Raw genomic sequence first — 15,827 nt, 5'->3', positions numbered from 1 at the left:
GTATCCGTGTTCGTCCTTGATAGTTGTTCGTCTTGTTCCTACGAAGCCCTCTTGCAAAACCCTCCAGCAGGTTAAACCAGCCGCCACCTTACGAGCGCATGCCTGAATTATCAACGTACGACCACTTAACGTTTAAACCTCCTTCATTCCTCATTTAAAACCACCCCCTATATGGTCCCTTCTCATCCTAAATCCTTAGTGATTATCTTTTATACGACGAACTAACCTTTTTTTTTTCGTCTGCTAAATTATATATATATATATATATGTATATCGTATTTTACGATTAATTTTATTATTTAATTTTGGTTGTTATATATGATGGAAAATGATTTATTTGATTTATATAAAAAAAAAAGTACAGTGTAATTATTAATTTATTATATTATATGTATATTATGGGGAAATTAAGAGAATAAATAATAGAAAATAATAGAAATAATAATATAATAATAATAATAAAATAAATTATATTAATAAATAATATAATAAAAAATATGATAATAAAAATATGAATAAAAGAAATATGATTTTGTAAGTATCGTCTGAGAAAAGTAAATGTCATATTTTTTTTTATATTTAATTTTTTCTTGATCATTTAATTTTTATAATATGAACATTTTTCTTTTAGATGTTAAATCATTTTATATTATGGAATATAAGATTGTCTTTCGTTAAATTATTGAAAAAGCATCGATATCTTTTATACGACGAACTAACCTTTTTTTTTTCGTCTGCTAAATTTATATATATGTATGTATATGTATGTGTATATCTCACGTATTTTACGATTAATTTTATTATTTATATTTTGGTTGTTATATATGATGGAAAATGATTTATTTGATTTTTTTTGATTTATATAAAAAAGTGTACAGTGTAATTATTAATTTATTTAATTATATGTATGTAGGAGGGAATGTCAACATTTTGAAATAAATCTACGAGATTTTTGCGAAATAATATAAGAAATATGATTTATTTTTGCAAGTATCGTCTGAGAAAAGTAAATGTCATATTTTTTTTTATTTAATTTTTTCTTGATCATTTAATTATTTATAATTTTATTATTCATATTTTGGTTGTTATATATGATGGAAAATGATTTATTTGATTTATTTAATTTATATAAAAAAAAGTACAGTGTAATTATTAATTTATTTAATTATATGTATGTAGAAGGGGGTGTCAATATTTTGAAATAAATCTACGAGATTTTTGCGAAATAATAGAAATAATATAATATAAGAATAATAATAATAAAATAAATATTATATTAATAAATAATATAATAAAATAAATATGATAATAAAAAATATGAATAAAAGAAATATGATTTTGTAAGTATCGTCTGAGAAAGTAAATGTCATATTTTTTTTATATTTAATTTTTAATATGAACATTATTTCTTTTAGATGTTAAATCATTTTTATATTATAGAAATATAAGATTGTCTTTCGTTAAATTATTATTAAATTAATATCGAGAAATATCGATCATTGTAAATGACGAATGTAATTAAATAAAAAATGAGATATTTACTTTTATTAATCGAACAATCTGAAAAATCTTGTATAGAATGATATAGAATGAATAATATTTTAATGATATCAAAAATGATCGAATTAATACTAAATTAATCGTATCAAATGATGGTTAGTAAACATTAGATCGCAATAAATAACGTGATTATAATTAAAATTTCATTAGAATACAAGTACGTATTATTTATCGATAAATCAAACAACTAAATATCGATGATACATACACACTAAACGGATTTACATATATATATATATATATAAATATTCGGTAAATATTCAACCAGAGAAAACGAGTTTCTCCCTTGCAATTGCTATACGATGATGAATAAAGATACAAAAACCGGAAAATAAAAGCACGGATTAATATTTGAAATTCGCAGATGGGTACCTATTCCAAAGTTGTCAAAACCGGGTATTGAGGATTGAATTTTATCGAAAATATCCTGTGTGTATAAGTTGTGCTCGTGAATATCATCCCCGATAAAATCCAATCCTATTTATTTGAATAATCATTAACTGACTTTTGATTAAACACAATTTGATTTATTTCTAATCTATTTTGAAAAATAAAATAACGATTAACATATTTCGAATAATTTTTTCGGGATAAACACGTAAATACGAAGTTATACGAGATTTGGAAAATTATTCGGCAGGACAACAAAAAAAATGTTAAATTCATGCTTTTATTTTTTTTTTTTTTTTTTATATAATATTATCAACGCGCAAGATGTAAATCAAAATTTAATTATAAATTCATTATTTGTTATTCAATCGGCACAATTTTTTTTCTCGATACAATTTTACACGGCCATCTGTAAATTCTCATCGTCAAATATTTGGAAAAAAAATATTAACTTAAGCGTATACAGGAAAAAAAAATCATATAAAAAGAAAGTAAAAATTAAATTATATTAAAACGTGGAAAAGTATGCACGTACAAATTTTAAATCTACGTTTATCGATATTAATAAATTATTAATAATAATAATAATAATAATATAAAGAGCAAACCAAATTAATATTCCAATTGAGAGGCTAAAATTATACATTTTCAATATAATGAAAGATTTTATTAATAAATATTCGACTGTACCGAGATAAATGTTAAATTTATTACAAAGGTAAACTATGTTAATGAAATGAATTTAATTAACTGTTAGCTGAAATGGTAAATAATAACATAACGTTAAATAATTATTGTGTTTTATCAAATTCAATGAACAACCTTTAAAGAATCTTTTTCAATCCAACAAATGTATAAATAATATTCATTAGAAAAACTGTTATATATTCGTTAGAAAAAATGTTAATAATTATATTTAATATTATAATAATAACATTTATAATAATAATAATAATAATAATAATAATAATAACAATTATTATATTTAATAATATAATAAATTATATTTTATAGTAGTTTTATGTACCTCTCTTCTCTCTAAAATATACAAAATGAATTAATCAATAACACATAGGCATTTAAACGAAACACGGACAACGGTATACGTAAAACAATTTTTCATTTCATTTCACAGTATTTAAAAAACATGAGTTACCAGGTAAAGAAAAAAATATATATTCCTGACGAAGACAAAAACAAGGTAAGAGTTATTGAAATGAAAATGTTATTTCATTAATTAACAATTAATTATAATTAATATTTCACATATTGTTATATATTTATTTAGATAATGTATATATGAGCCGTTTTTTTGAAAGTGGCCTAACTCCATTTTTCATTTTTTTCCGGTTACCCACGGTAACATGTACAGCTTCAAATTATCTATCAATAAAGCATTTAAGATTTTTTATATTCCGAGTAAATACGGCAATTCTGGACACATAAGTTTTCAGAGTTAGTTGAATCACTGAACCGTTTATTTTGAAAGTTGCCTAACTCCATTAGGAGTAGAGATTTTGGTGTGGTAGAAATGGCATTAAAAAAAAATAATTTACTGTTTGTCCCCCGAGAGTATTACAATATTATCAAAAAGTGTCGGAAAGGTAATAACTTTATTGTACATGAAATGAGACAAGAAGATTTTGTATCAACAAAATTATTAGAAGACGCAATTTTTAAAAGGGTCAAGAATTCTAACGGAGAACCAATAAACTGGTTAAAAATATGTTGGATGCGTTTTGTCAAAAATGAATAAGATTTTCTATAAGACATCAATGAATGAGAACGAAAATTTGAAAGTCCTGAATTTAATACCACGTCGGGGTAGACCAAAAAGTTCGAAAATATTGTATTGAGACCACTGTATAAAAATATAAGACAAATTACAACCGTAAAATTCAAGGACATAATTGACTTATTACGATATATACCACCGGAACATCATGATTTCTTTAAATCCCTTTCACATACACAAAATGTAAATGAGTAGAAAATTGTTTTGTAATTTATGTTTGTAAAAAATATTTTGAATCGCATAATTTATGTTTTTAAAGTGTTACAAAGATAAGTAAAATAAATAAGTATTGTTTTTTCGCAATTTGAAGTATCTTAAATTATGTTGAATGGACTTCGGTTCCTTCAAATTTTATAACGAATCTGGTTGTTAATTTTGAAAGTGGCCTAACTCCATTCTTGGTAAGAAAACGCATATTATTCACTTAATAATTGCCATTATTTTAATAGGAACTGTAAATTGAACACCTTTAGATACACTTAAGCAACATAACTCATTGTTATTCTTTACGTATATTTTTAATTGCATTGAAACGCAAACCTTTAAATATCTCAATTTAAGGTTATATGGAGTTAGGCCACTTTCAAAATAAACGGCTCATATATGTGTGTGTGTGTGTGTGTGTATATATTATTGCGGTATTGTTAATTATTGTTTAAATAATATTTCTATTATATTAATATTCTATGACTGTGTTAAAATATACGTTGAATATGCAATAGGTATACGTTCATAGATGAAAAGTTTTGAAAAAAAAAAAGAATCGTTAATAATCACCGGTGTAAACATAAATAAATATATTGAAATGACTATGATAGTTGGGATTTTATATTCCGACGAGTAAACATATCAATTTCTTTTCCATTCCTATTTCGTTAATATTGTTAATCATTTTCTATCTAACATTAATTAAATTATGAAATGAATTATTTTAATTATTTGATTTATCCCCCTAATTTTCGTAATTAAATTGGCACAGATAAAATATATATTATAATATACATGAGTTTGTGAAAGAATTTATAAAAAGAAATAAAAAATGATATCTTTTCTCTTTAGTGCGAACGTAGAATACCGGCAACGATTGCTAATTATTTCGTAAAGAAAACAAAAGGAAACAAAGTATACTCGGACAATGAGAAATGAGAAATGATAAATGTAAGGGGAAGTAAGATTATGTCGTTCGTGATTATAAAGTACTGCAAAACTTTAGCAATATCTGCCTTACAAACCAGCTTCTTAGAATATTGTCCTATTCTAAGTTGTAACTTTTTCTTTCTTTCTTTCATTCTTTCTTTCTTTCTTTCTTTTTAATAACTTCTTTGTGCTGCAGGGCTAAAAGAAAACTATGACACAGATAAAATATGTTTTTTTTTTTTATATCTATGACAGATTTATATTTATAAAATATTTATTTCTTATTTTCGTACTACAGATTTCGGAATACACCGAAACTGTTTGACCGGAAAAATCTCAGACACCCTGTATACTTTTCTTCACTAATTATAAGCTTATATATTGTCTACGTATTCACATAGAATATCTCAAAGGAATTTTCTTTTTTTAAACTCCCATGACATTGAACGTGTTCCCATTGTTGGTTGGATAAAAAGGGTTGAACTTATACCCGAGGGAATAACATTATTTATTCGACAAAAAGAAATTAATTCGCGTAACTATCAATGTGCTTTATTAACTATGCCTCTATTTCAATTTTCTTTCTTTTTTTTTGTCATTTTAAATTTATTATTGTTAATATACTTAACCAGAATGAAACAAACGTTACACGCCCATCCTTGTTTGCATTAGTATTTCGTGTGTAATGTAATTTCATTAAGTGAGGTATAATAATAGAAACATAATTAGGATAATTTTGTTTTAATATTCTGTAGCGTTTAATTAAATATTGTAACCTATTTAAATAATTTCATAAGGATTCACATTAGAGACATATATTACACGTATATTGTATTTAACGTTTGTGTATGCACATCTATAGGGATGTGTATGTGTTAGTAGATTTTAGTACCAAAAATCGTCACTAGTATTCGCATAGGGTGTTTGAATTTTCTCGCTTGTGATACGATATTGTAAGGATGTTAAATAAGGTGCCGAACCGAAGGAAAGCATACTTACCTGGCGCAGAGGTTACCGTGATCATGAAGGCGGTTCCTCCAGGGTGAGGCTTTTCCATTGCACTTCGGTTGAGCTGACCCTTGCGAATATCCCTAATGTGGATATCTCGGGCGTACAATTTTTGGTAGTAAGGGACTGCGTTCGCGCTATCCCTTAATAATATAATTACAAAAATAATATTTTTTCTAGCAGTAATAGGTTAGAAAATTTGTAAATTTGTTTTTTGAACAAATAGGAAGAATGAAAGTTACCATAAGATTTTTCCTAGACACGAGGAAAAACAACATTTTATTATATTAGTTTGATTTAAATTAATTGGAGACCGTTCCTCCAATCTCAGAGGATTTTTGATATTAAAAATTTTAGTAATTATTAAATACAATTAAAGAGGTGTTAAAACAGGGATTTATAATTATAATTCTCTCATTAGCATATGCAAATTAAAAAATCTCTCTAAAGTTTTTTGCTTGAATTCACAGAATTTATAATTAAAGGTCCCCCAAATAATGAATAAAATATCGTATTTAAACACAAAACAACATCCCAACACCATTTATTTTAAAGATTTACTACAGCCCGACACTTCGTAGATAAAAATGACAATTTGATTATGTGACAAATGATAAATAATAAAACAAGTTTATATTTAAGTATTCTATGTGTAATAATATGCTTGTGTTAATTTAAATGTTTTTTAATTAATACTACATGCATACATAATCGCGCGCACGTATAGAAAATAGCAAATGCAAGCATTTAAACTAAAAACAAGTTATGAAAAACGAGGTATAAAAGTTTTCTATCATTCCGCACATTCCGATCGTTAAATTTTAACGAACTCTAAATATCGTGCTTCGTTACTTCAATCGATCAAAGGTATATATACATGTATTAATGCATCTATGTTATTTAACGACCATTAAAAGAGATAAAACGTGAAAATCGATGATCGGAAGTGTCGATTAAAGAATTACGACAAAAATTCGTTTATCCAAGAATATTAAAATTTTTATCCTTTGACGAAAGTACGAAATAGTTTCGTTAAACGTCGACATACTTTCAGGATAATAATACTAATACGATGGTAATTTTTTTTACGCACTATATGTACATGTGTATGTATGATAGAAAAAGTTGCTTGTTATTTTCTACTTCCTTATTCACATTCTCATGACCGCATCTCGTATATACACATTTGTAAATGTGTACGTGTATATGCGTGTGCGTATATACAAAAAATTAATTTTATTTAATATAACATTATTTGTGATTCGACATTTTATTTCGAAACATTTAATATCATTTTCCAACTCTTTCCTATCTCCGTTACAATAACGATAACAATAATAACTTTTGAAAAATAAAAATACAATTATAAATTATATCCTCGAGATAAAAACTTTGTCAATTATTTCCAAGCGAACGTTTATAACATATTTTTTCTTTTTTTATTTTACATTTTTTTTCTATACAAATGTAAATGAAAAATGATTTTTTGTATCGTTCGATCTGAAGTTGAATATTTTTGTTGAATAACGAATAGGAGGAAATCATTTGGAAACGTCGTTATTGTTAACGGAGTACAAGTAATAGTAAAGAAAATAAAGAAATGATTATACGTTTCGGTGAAAGGAATAAACGTAGAAGATGTTTCTTTGGAGAAATCTCATTAAGTTCGTCACACGAAGTGGCAAAGGCTTATCAAGTGCATATCTTCTTAGTCGAAATTACATATTGGATGTTTCGTGAAATTAATCTCTTCTCTCTCTCTCTCTTTCTCTTCTATTCGTATATTTAACCTCAAGTTTGTATATATTTAAAACCACATCTCTCTCTCTCTCTCTCTTTAAAAAGACGCATTCTTTGTTATTTGAAAAATTCGCTCTCTAAAATTTTAATATTATTTTAATTACGGAACAATAAGAAGATAATACATAAGAAAAATAAGAAAGGCTAATGGAATATAAATGTAAATCTACAAAAGAAAGAGAGAGAGATAGAGAGAGTTTTAAAAGGAAACCATTGGACCGTGTCAATATCGGTATAAACTCAACTCAGAAAGCTCTTGGGACAGTTAGAATGGAGTAAATTAATTGCCATCGTCGTTGTCGGTATCCAAAGTGTCCTCAATCTTTGAAACGGTTCTCTGTTAGTAGCATATGGAAGAGATAACGTTACAAACACTGTTTGTTCTGACAGAAGCAAGATTAATCAACGATACCAACAATCTGGTTGTTCCAACTTGAGCAAGAATTCAATTCGGCCCGTCTCGTTTCTGTCTCTCACCCCCTCTCACTATCTTTCCATCTTTCCATCTTTCTCATTTCTATCTTTCTATTTCTCTCTTGTTTACACCTTGCATTCACGCGCCAGGAAGATAACTCTTACACCCCCTCCCTCTCAAACCTTCTATTATCTTCAGGACGATTCCTTTGCGAACTACCAACGAGTTTACTCGGAACTTGCAAGAATGCCACCACGCAAAATTCAAATTGCTCTGAGGCAATTTGTTCAAGATAAATAAAAGTATGATTTTGAAATGATATGGATATATGTGTATTTCAGCGGGTGGAATTAATTAATATCATATATTTGCTTGATTAATAAGTTGTGTAAGGATTTTCAATATATATTTAGATTATTATTATTATATTTATTTATTTAGATAGAAAATACCTGAAAGTATTTTATTAATTATATTTAATTTATTTAGATAGAAAATACCTAAAAGTATTTTATTAATTATATTTATTTATATAGAAAAAAATCCGGATAGCTTTTTTTAATTATAAATGTATGGAAATAGCGCGAAGCTGAAACAAAGACGACAGATGCGCATGCGCAGAACGATATATTTCCTACGATCGAATAATTCTTTTATATAAAACCATTTTATCCACGATAATTACTAAAAAAAAAAAAAAACTAATAACGTATGCAATACCTTATTTCCATTGTTATTAACAACGTTAATTAAAAGACGAAACAAAAGTTCATTGCGATAAATTTTTTTCTTCCAAGTACGAAAATAGTTCGAGAACGCAAAATAATTGGGTATCAATACGCGAAGAAGACATCGTTGATTGGCTGATTAAAAGCGAGCCTTAACATCACTTTACAAAATGAAATATTTAATTATACGATTTTGAATATAATTCAAACAATTATGTTTTTACAATTTGTATATTATTTGTTAAATAAATATTTTAATTGATATACTAAATGATAATAAGTAAGATGATAGAATATAATATATTGAGAATGAATTTAGGTTAATTCAAAGGGACTAGTTTTCATTGGAGTCTAATTTAAATTAATGTTTTCTCGCATGCGCAGTTTGAAGATTTAATAAAACAGATGCTGCCACGAAGGCATTTATTTTAACGTTTTACGATGCTGTATATAAATATTAGCGATCACTTTTATATATCCACGTGATCGATTAAAAACAATTTGAATTACAGTGCTTGAGTATATGTATGTTAACCATGTGTATTCGTCGTGACGTATGATGACAAGTATATGACATATAAGACACGACTGAATGACGAATCTAATAAAAAAGAGAAAGTGCGATAAATCAATAAAAAAATTCTAGATAACATAATCTTAATGATAATTTAATATGGCAACGTCAGAAAGTGACGATTTTGAGAGCGCTGATGAGGAGTTAGCACATGGCGGAACTTCCAAGACTAATGTTGATGATATGAGATGGAACACTATGCAATCGGTAGTTGATTCTGAGTCCGACGATGACACCGAATGCATTCCACGAGCACCTAGGAGAAATATAGTAGTCTGCGAAAAACCAAGACATCGTTCATACAAAAGGGAAATTTCATCTGATGAGGATAAAATTGGTAATTTAAAGGATACAATTACTAAAAAGTCTGACGATAAGGTAAATAAAGTATCTGCTGAAAAAATGGAAGATAATGCTTCTTTTAGTTCTGATACAATAATAAAAACAATGATTGTCGAAAATAGTGCATTAAAAGCTTCAGCTAGGATTAAAGATAATCCTATGGAAGTTACTTCTAAGAGTACGACGACCAATCTGAAAGAAGAAACGTTGTCTAAACCTCGAAGAACAACTGATGGTCCTAAAAAACTTGGTGCTCGAAAGCTAGGAACTAAGATGGAAAAAGAACCTGAAATTATTCCTAAAACGACTGAAAATGTTAAAGAAAATATTCCTTCGACAAATGTCATTTCTAAAGAACCTATTAAAGGGATGAACATAGTTTCCAGTGAATTTTCAGACACAGATGTCCCTGAAGTCGACATGCCTGAGGAACTGAAATCGGATAAAAAATTTAAAGAGATATTTAAACCGCAAGGATGGGAGAAACTTGGTAATAGCATTGAATTGGAGGAAGATTTAACAGAACAGAAAATTCAACCTGTATTAGATAAATTGTCAATAAACGATAAAGATTCTGATAATTCTTTGTGGTCCAATTGGGGTAATTGGGGTGTAAGTTCATTAATCAACACTGCTTCTGTTGGAGTTTCTACTTTGACGAATCATGTTAGTCAAGGATTATCTCTTTTGGAAGAGACGATAAACATGCCGGATACTACCGAATCACATATGATAGAAGATACTCAAAAAGAAAAAGAAAAAGAGAAAGATGAAAAAGAAGAAGAAGAAGCTGTAACTCCTGGTATAATAAATTATTTTTTTATCATAATTATATTTTACTATAAATTAATAATTGTCTAATATATATTTGTATTTACAGTAAAAGACTCTAAAGAAAACGTATCCAATCTATCGCAAGGAACTTTTGGTTTCAGTAGTTTTCTATACGGTGTATCATCCATTACAAAACTAGTTGAATCAACTGGTAGTAAAGTAATGACTGGTGGTTTAGATACTTTAGAAGCTATTGGTAAAAAGACAATGGAAGTTTTGCAAGAAGGTGATCCTGGTCTGAAAAAGAAGAAAGCATTTTTCATGACCGAAGGAAATAAACCTAATTTATCTCAAATACTTAGAGAAGTTAAAGAGAAAGCAGAATCCGAAGAGAAAACTATAGAAGAGAAACAATTAGCGAGGAAGGTCCATTTCGAATCTTTGTTCGACGATTATCAAGGGCTGGTTCACCTAGAAGCATTAGAAATGTTGTCGAAACAATGTAACATTAAGATACAATCGCATCTGATTAACCTTGACATGGAGGATTTGGTACATCTGCAAGAAACATTAGAACAAGTTAAAGAGCTTTGCGATTTAGAGGATGATGAAAATACACCAGGAACAGAAAAAGATCTGAAAAGTCGTTTAGCCGAGGCTTGCCAAACTTTAGAGCTTGCCATCACGTATGAACAACTCGACAATGTAAGAAAATTTTATTACAATATCTATTCGTCGCCACTTCTTATTTAGTGAGAATATTTTTTGTAGGTTCTGAATGAAGTTAAATCTAGCTCTTATCTTGCTACACCTATGTCTCATACAAATCTGGAAATTTTTCAATATGCTATTTCTACCATAGCAAAGTTTACTGCAGTCAGCGTGGAGAGGTTTCACAAAACCGCTGAATTACTTTTAATTAAAGAAAGACGTAGTACAGCGAGTGAAGCTGAAGCACTCGTTGATCTAACGCATATCTTAACTGATGAAATTAGTTCGTTGGCTACAAACTTTTGTAATGTATTAAACGAGTTTATTAAAATGTCTAATAATCCAGACAGCATCAATGCTAATATAACAACGGTTTTTTTCGAAGTAAATATATATGTATATATATTATAAATCTTATAAATTACATATACAATGATATCATCGTTGCTAATATTTAATTTTTTTGTTTTATTTCTTCAGGCTGAAAATGCAAGCTCGTACATTGAAGATGCTTTTAAATTACTTATTCCAATTCTACAAGTTGGTGCTCTATAAATGGTAAATGCAATATTTGTTATTAAAAAATACGTAATAAAATAGAACTATTTAATATTAAAGAAAACAAAAAATAATAAATAAATGTAATTATCTGTTCAGATAACATGGTCCAAGAATATAAATTATATTAATTTATCTAAATCAACTACAAACATAATTAAACATAATGAAATTATTTTTAAAAGTATTAAAAAGTTATTAAAATAATATTTTCATTTTTAGGAAAATATAATTTCTTTGAAAAAAACAACAATGCAGGTTCGTATATATGAATATATGAAAAACATAATAGATAGAAAGATTTAAATGTAAATATAATGAAAAGTATATTAGAAAAAAAAATTACCTAATTCAATTATTTTATACGTAAATGCGTTTATAAGGTGATGGTTCATAAATATGTATATTATTTTTTAGATTTTCTAATCCACTTTGTATTAATTAAATTAAATAGACACGATAGTAGTCATGCATGAAACTCGATATTACGAATAACTAAAAACAAAACGAATACAAAAAAAAGATGTCCGCAACTTAATATTATATTTAATATTTTTACGAATAATGAAAAATAATAAAAAAAAATAAAAAATAAAAAGAAAAGAGAGAGAAAGAGAAATGTAAAAATTAATGTTTCCCTCTTTTATTTCCAATCGGTGGTTTCTGTAGTTGGAAATTAGCATTAGATTCGATAGTTGACAAAGGTGCAGTAAGATTTGTTGGCGCATTGAAGTTCAAGCTAGCTGTTGGCGGCTTGATGGGTGTATCTATGGTTGTACTTATAGCAGAAGGGACTGCTGTCGTATTTCCCCAAACTGCAACAACATATTTACTAATCAAAATGAGTTCTTTAAAAATATCATGGTAAACCTAAATGTACGTACATTAGCTGAAGCTGTTTGATGTTTTCCATGAATTCATAAAATCACGATTTACGATAGTTACACATTATCAGCAGCTTTAATCCATATAGAAATATGGATTAAATAATATATATGTAGATATATATCTACATATATATATCGATAATATAATAGAAATAATGAGCTAATTTGCTAACATAACTACAAATTTCATTTCCCAGATTTAAACAATTCCTGAATCACATCGACTACATCTTACCCATGATTGCACTTACATTTGTTAAAGTATTCTGCTAGCCGAAATGAATACTAGTAGAAATATTGTTTTTCTTTTACATTCAAATTTTACCCAGCGCTTCAAATTATTAATAACTTTGATGAGAGAGAGAGATAAAGCAGGAGCAATTAAAGCATACATAAAATACGCAGCCATTCCTTAACAAGCAAAAGACAATATTTTTTATTTTTCTGTTTTTTTGCCCACATATTAATATATAATATACCCAATTATTTTATAATACGATGAACACAAGTTTGCTCCCAATATATTAAACAGGAAAGCTTCCATTATATTTCCCATAAGTTCATAACACAGAAAAGAAAGTAAAATTCAATACCTCAATAACTAAAATACAGCTTCTACATTTCCCCTGCAAACGCAAAATTAAAATCAAATCATAAAATAATATTATAATGTATAAACAAAGGAAAATAATCTATATGAATATACAGGGTGTCTGAGATTCTTCCAGCCAAATAATGTCTGTGTATTTTATGTACAAAAATAAGAAAGAATATAACATTTTTTTCTTATTTTCGTACATAGAATGCGCTGAAACGTTTTGGCCAGAAGAAAACCTCAGACATCCTGTATATTATATATAAATCCACAGAACAGATTTATGTTTTTTATATACATTACTTCTACAGTACTTAATACGGACGTTAAATGTTAGTGATTTCTACCTTACACTAGATCCACGCAAGACCTGAAGGTAGGACATGTTTATGGGAAATTTGTAACAACGAGAACAACACACGTTGTTTTAGGGAGACTTTGTCTTTAGCGTGAAATTAAATTAGTATTGCAATTTACTTGTCACTTATTTAGTTACCTAAAGAATTTCGTGCATCTAAACCGGCAGCTTGAGTAGAATTCAACGCTGTTGAAGATATGAAACTTCTGTTGCCTATTTAAACAAAATCATTCAAATATATCTAATGTAATATATATTATTATTATTATATATAGTAATGATATTCTACCTGGACCAAAAGGTGTTGGCCCACTTGTAATTCTTCCCATAGTGTTCCCTAATGATTTATCATTTGTTTTAATATCATCAAAAACGTTAGTGTTATCTTTCAAGACGTATTTTCTAAAATTTAAATACTGTTCCTTCTGTTGTTGTACTTTTGAGTGTACACCTTGTAATTTTCCAGCAACCGCGACTAAAGACTCATGAAGTTTACTCATAGCCATAGTTAATTCTATAAAGAAATAGTATGATTTTTACTTTACATTGTAGCCAACGCGTTATTTAATAACTATTAATAAATATTATTATACCTTGCGGAGTTAAAGTCTTTGGTGCCATCATTGTTTGTATATGTTTCTCTGTTGTTTCAATTTGAGATCTAAATAGCATTAAGTCGTGTTCGAAATTCTCTGCTAATTCTATGAAAAATAGAAGCGGTGTGTTATTTTCATATTGCAATCCAGAAGGTGTATCGTTTGTTCTTTGAGCTATTTCTGCATTTTGTAATGCCTTTGCCGTATCTTGCTTCAGCTTATCAGCAAAAGCGCGATCACGTTGAACAGATCCTGCCAATGTTGTTAAAAGTTCCATTAACGATGCTGTATCCTCTGCACAACGATTTAATGGTCTTGCAGAACCTCTCGCTATATCGGAAGATAAAACCTTCTGTTTTTTCACAAATTCTCTGATTAAAATGAAAGAAGATTAAAGGTCATAATATCTGCATAATTAAAATTTACTATAATCGATTAGATTAGAGACATTTGAAATTACTTGAATTTATCTATGGTTTGCCACAGTTCGTTGGGTAATAAATTTTCCTTCGCAGCAGTTGGACTATTGCTACCTTGAGAAAGACCTTTATTATTAACGGAAACATCTAATCCACCTAATCCTTTACCCATAGTTGTAGTGGTAGTTGTAGTAGTTGTTGATTTAGTAGCTGCTAAACCACCACTACTAACAGAACCAAACAAGGACGCTGTAAATATATGAATTACCTTGATGAAGTACAGAGCTCTTTTATTTAATTATTATATTCTAATTTGTTATTATATTAATATTACGTGTACTGGTAGAAGTTCCAAACATTAAACCTCCTGTAGCAGGTGTGGTATTTAAAGGTCCTTTTAAGGTATTGTTTTGAACAGGCGTTCCAAAACTGCGTCCTGTAAACAAAGGAGCTGTAGAAGTTGTCGGAGTTGAAAAGAAGTTTGGTGTTGCAGTTGTCGTGGCTGTTCCAGTTCCTAAAAATGTGCCGGTTGGTTGATTAGGTGTAGCAGTTGTCGGTGTTGCTCCAAAACCAAAATTTAAATTGCTGGTAGTAGCTGGAGTTGACGTTCCAAATGTTAATCCAGTTGCAGGTGTCGTTGAAGTAAAAGACGTACTATTTAAGCAAACATTATAAACACGCACAATTATAAATCATAATATTATTAATTTCTATCATAATATACCAAAATTTCAATATAAGCAGTTAGATTATGAAAAAGTATTATATACCTTTGAGTACCAAATCCAAAACCTGAACTACTTGAGGTTATAGTAGGCGTTCCAAACGTAAACGAAGACATTTTTTTATATGTTATAAACTTAAATATTAATCATAAATAATTAAACTTTTTAATATAATATACAAATTCACTTCGAACCTTCAAAATTAAATGCAGGTATACATTTTTTATCAGAGACTACTGCATTTCCCTCTGCAGGTAATACAATGAACTAAAAATTTAAAAATTACGCGCCAAATACTTTCGTATGTTATTCTTTTCTTTTTGCGCAACTTTAAATAAAATATTTAATTATAATAAATTATTCGTATTTATATATATTATACGTAGAAACGATACGATTAAATAGTTTCAATTTTCAAATCAAATTAATGAAATAAAAAAAAAAACAAACATTTA

General features: G+C 27.9%; 2 protein-coding genes and 1 non-coding gene across 9 annotated transcripts; 2 read left to right on the top strand and 1 right to left on the bottom strand.

Annotated features, from left to right (window-relative positions):
* Nucleotides 1-5,873: 5,873 nt before the first annotated feature.
* LOC122515963 lies at nt 5,874-6,037 on the top strand. The gene has a single exon (XR_006303448.1). It is a non-coding gene; the product is annotated as a U1 spliceosomal RNA (small nuclear RNA).
* A 3,166-nt stretch (nt 6,038-9,203) lies between these two features.
* Nucleotides 9,204-12,299, top strand: LOC122515705 (protein FAM114A2). 2 transcript variants are annotated; one of them, XM_043633118.1, is made up of 7 exons: nt 9,716-9,785; nt 9,872-10,551; nt 10,630-11,228; nt 11,295-11,618; nt 11,715-11,792; nt 12,015-12,050; nt 12,210-12,299. In XM_043633118.1, exons 2-5 carry the CDS (start codon nt 9,909-9,911, stop codon nt 11,787-11,789), a joined length of 1,641 nt encoding a protein of 546 aa, XP_043489053.1. In that variant the 5' UTR covers nt 9,716-9,785; nt 9,872-9,908; the 3' UTR covers nt 11,790-11,792; nt 12,015-12,050; nt 12,210-12,299. The 2 variants fall into 2 exon arrangements, with proteins under 2 accessions (XP_043489052.1, XP_043489053.1); XM_043633117.1 differs by having other exon boundaries at nt 9,204-10,551.
* Nucleotides 12,300-12,413: 114 nt separating this feature from the next.
* On the bottom strand, nt 12,414-15,560 carry LOC122515706 (nuclear pore complex protein Nup58). 6 transcript variants are annotated; one of them, XM_043633122.1, is made up of 9 exons: nt 15,418-15,560; nt 14,982-15,301; nt 14,689-14,896; nt 14,226-14,599; nt 13,922-14,146; nt 13,771-13,845; nt 13,622-13,644; nt 13,273-13,305; nt 12,539-12,607 (listed from the first exon to the last, which is right to left on the bottom strand). In XM_043633122.1, exons 1-7 carry the CDS (start codon nt 15,486-15,488, stop codon nt 13,628-13,630), a joined length of 1,290 nt encoding a protein of 429 aa, XP_043489057.1. In that variant the 5' UTR covers nt 15,489-15,560; the 3' UTR covers nt 12,539-12,607; nt 13,273-13,305; nt 13,622-13,627. The 6 variants fall into 6 exon arrangements, with proteins under 6 accessions (XP_043489054.1, XP_043489055.1, XP_043489059.1 ...); XM_043633120.1 differs by lacking the exon at nt 13,273-13,305 and having other exon boundaries at nt 12,521-12,607; XM_043633124.1 differs by lacking the exon at nt 13,622-13,644 and having other exon boundaries at nt 12,534-12,607.
* Nucleotides 15,561-15,827: the final 267 nt, after the last annotated feature.

Source organism: Polistes fuscatus, unplaced genomic scaffold, assembly GCF_010416935.1.
Source record: "Polistes fuscatus isolate 324 unplaced genomic scaffold, CU_Pfus_HIC Scaffold19, whole genome shotgun sequence".
NCBI lineage: Eukaryota > Metazoa > Arthropoda > Insecta > Hymenoptera > Vespidae > Polistes > Polistes fuscatus.
Note: the sequence above shows the minus strand (reverse complement) of the source record. Positions and strands in the feature narration are given on the sequence as shown.

What these genes read in the sequence shown, in the direction of transcription:
- LOC122515706 (XM_043633119.1), bottom strand. Translation starts at nt 15,488, where the DNA reads ATGTCTTCGTTTACGTTTGGAACGCCTACTATAACCTCAAGTAGTTCA. An exon ending in CAAACCATAGATAAATTCAA is followed by an intron (nt 14,600 to 14,688) that starts GTAATTTCAAAT and finishes CATTTTAATCAG; the next exon opens with AGAATTTGTGAAAAAACAGA. An exon ending in AAAGACTTTAACTCCGCAAG is followed by an intron (nt 14,147 to 14,225) that starts GTATAATAATAT and finishes ATTTCTTTATAG; the next exon opens with AATTAACTATGGCTATGAGT.
- LOC122515705 (XM_043633117.1), top strand. Translation starts at nt 9,507, where the DNA reads ATGGCAACGTCAGAAAGTGACGATTTTGAGAGCGCTGATGAGGAGTTA. An exon ending in AGAAGAAGCTGTAACTCCTG is followed by an intron (nt 10,552 to 10,629) that starts GTATAATAAATT and finishes TTGTATTTACAG; the next exon opens with TAAAAGACTCTAAAGAAAAC. An exon ending in TAACAACGGTTTTTTTCGAA is followed by an intron (nt 11,619 to 11,714) that starts GTAAATATATAT and finishes TTATTTCTTCAG; the next exon opens with GCTGAAAATGCAAGCTCGTA.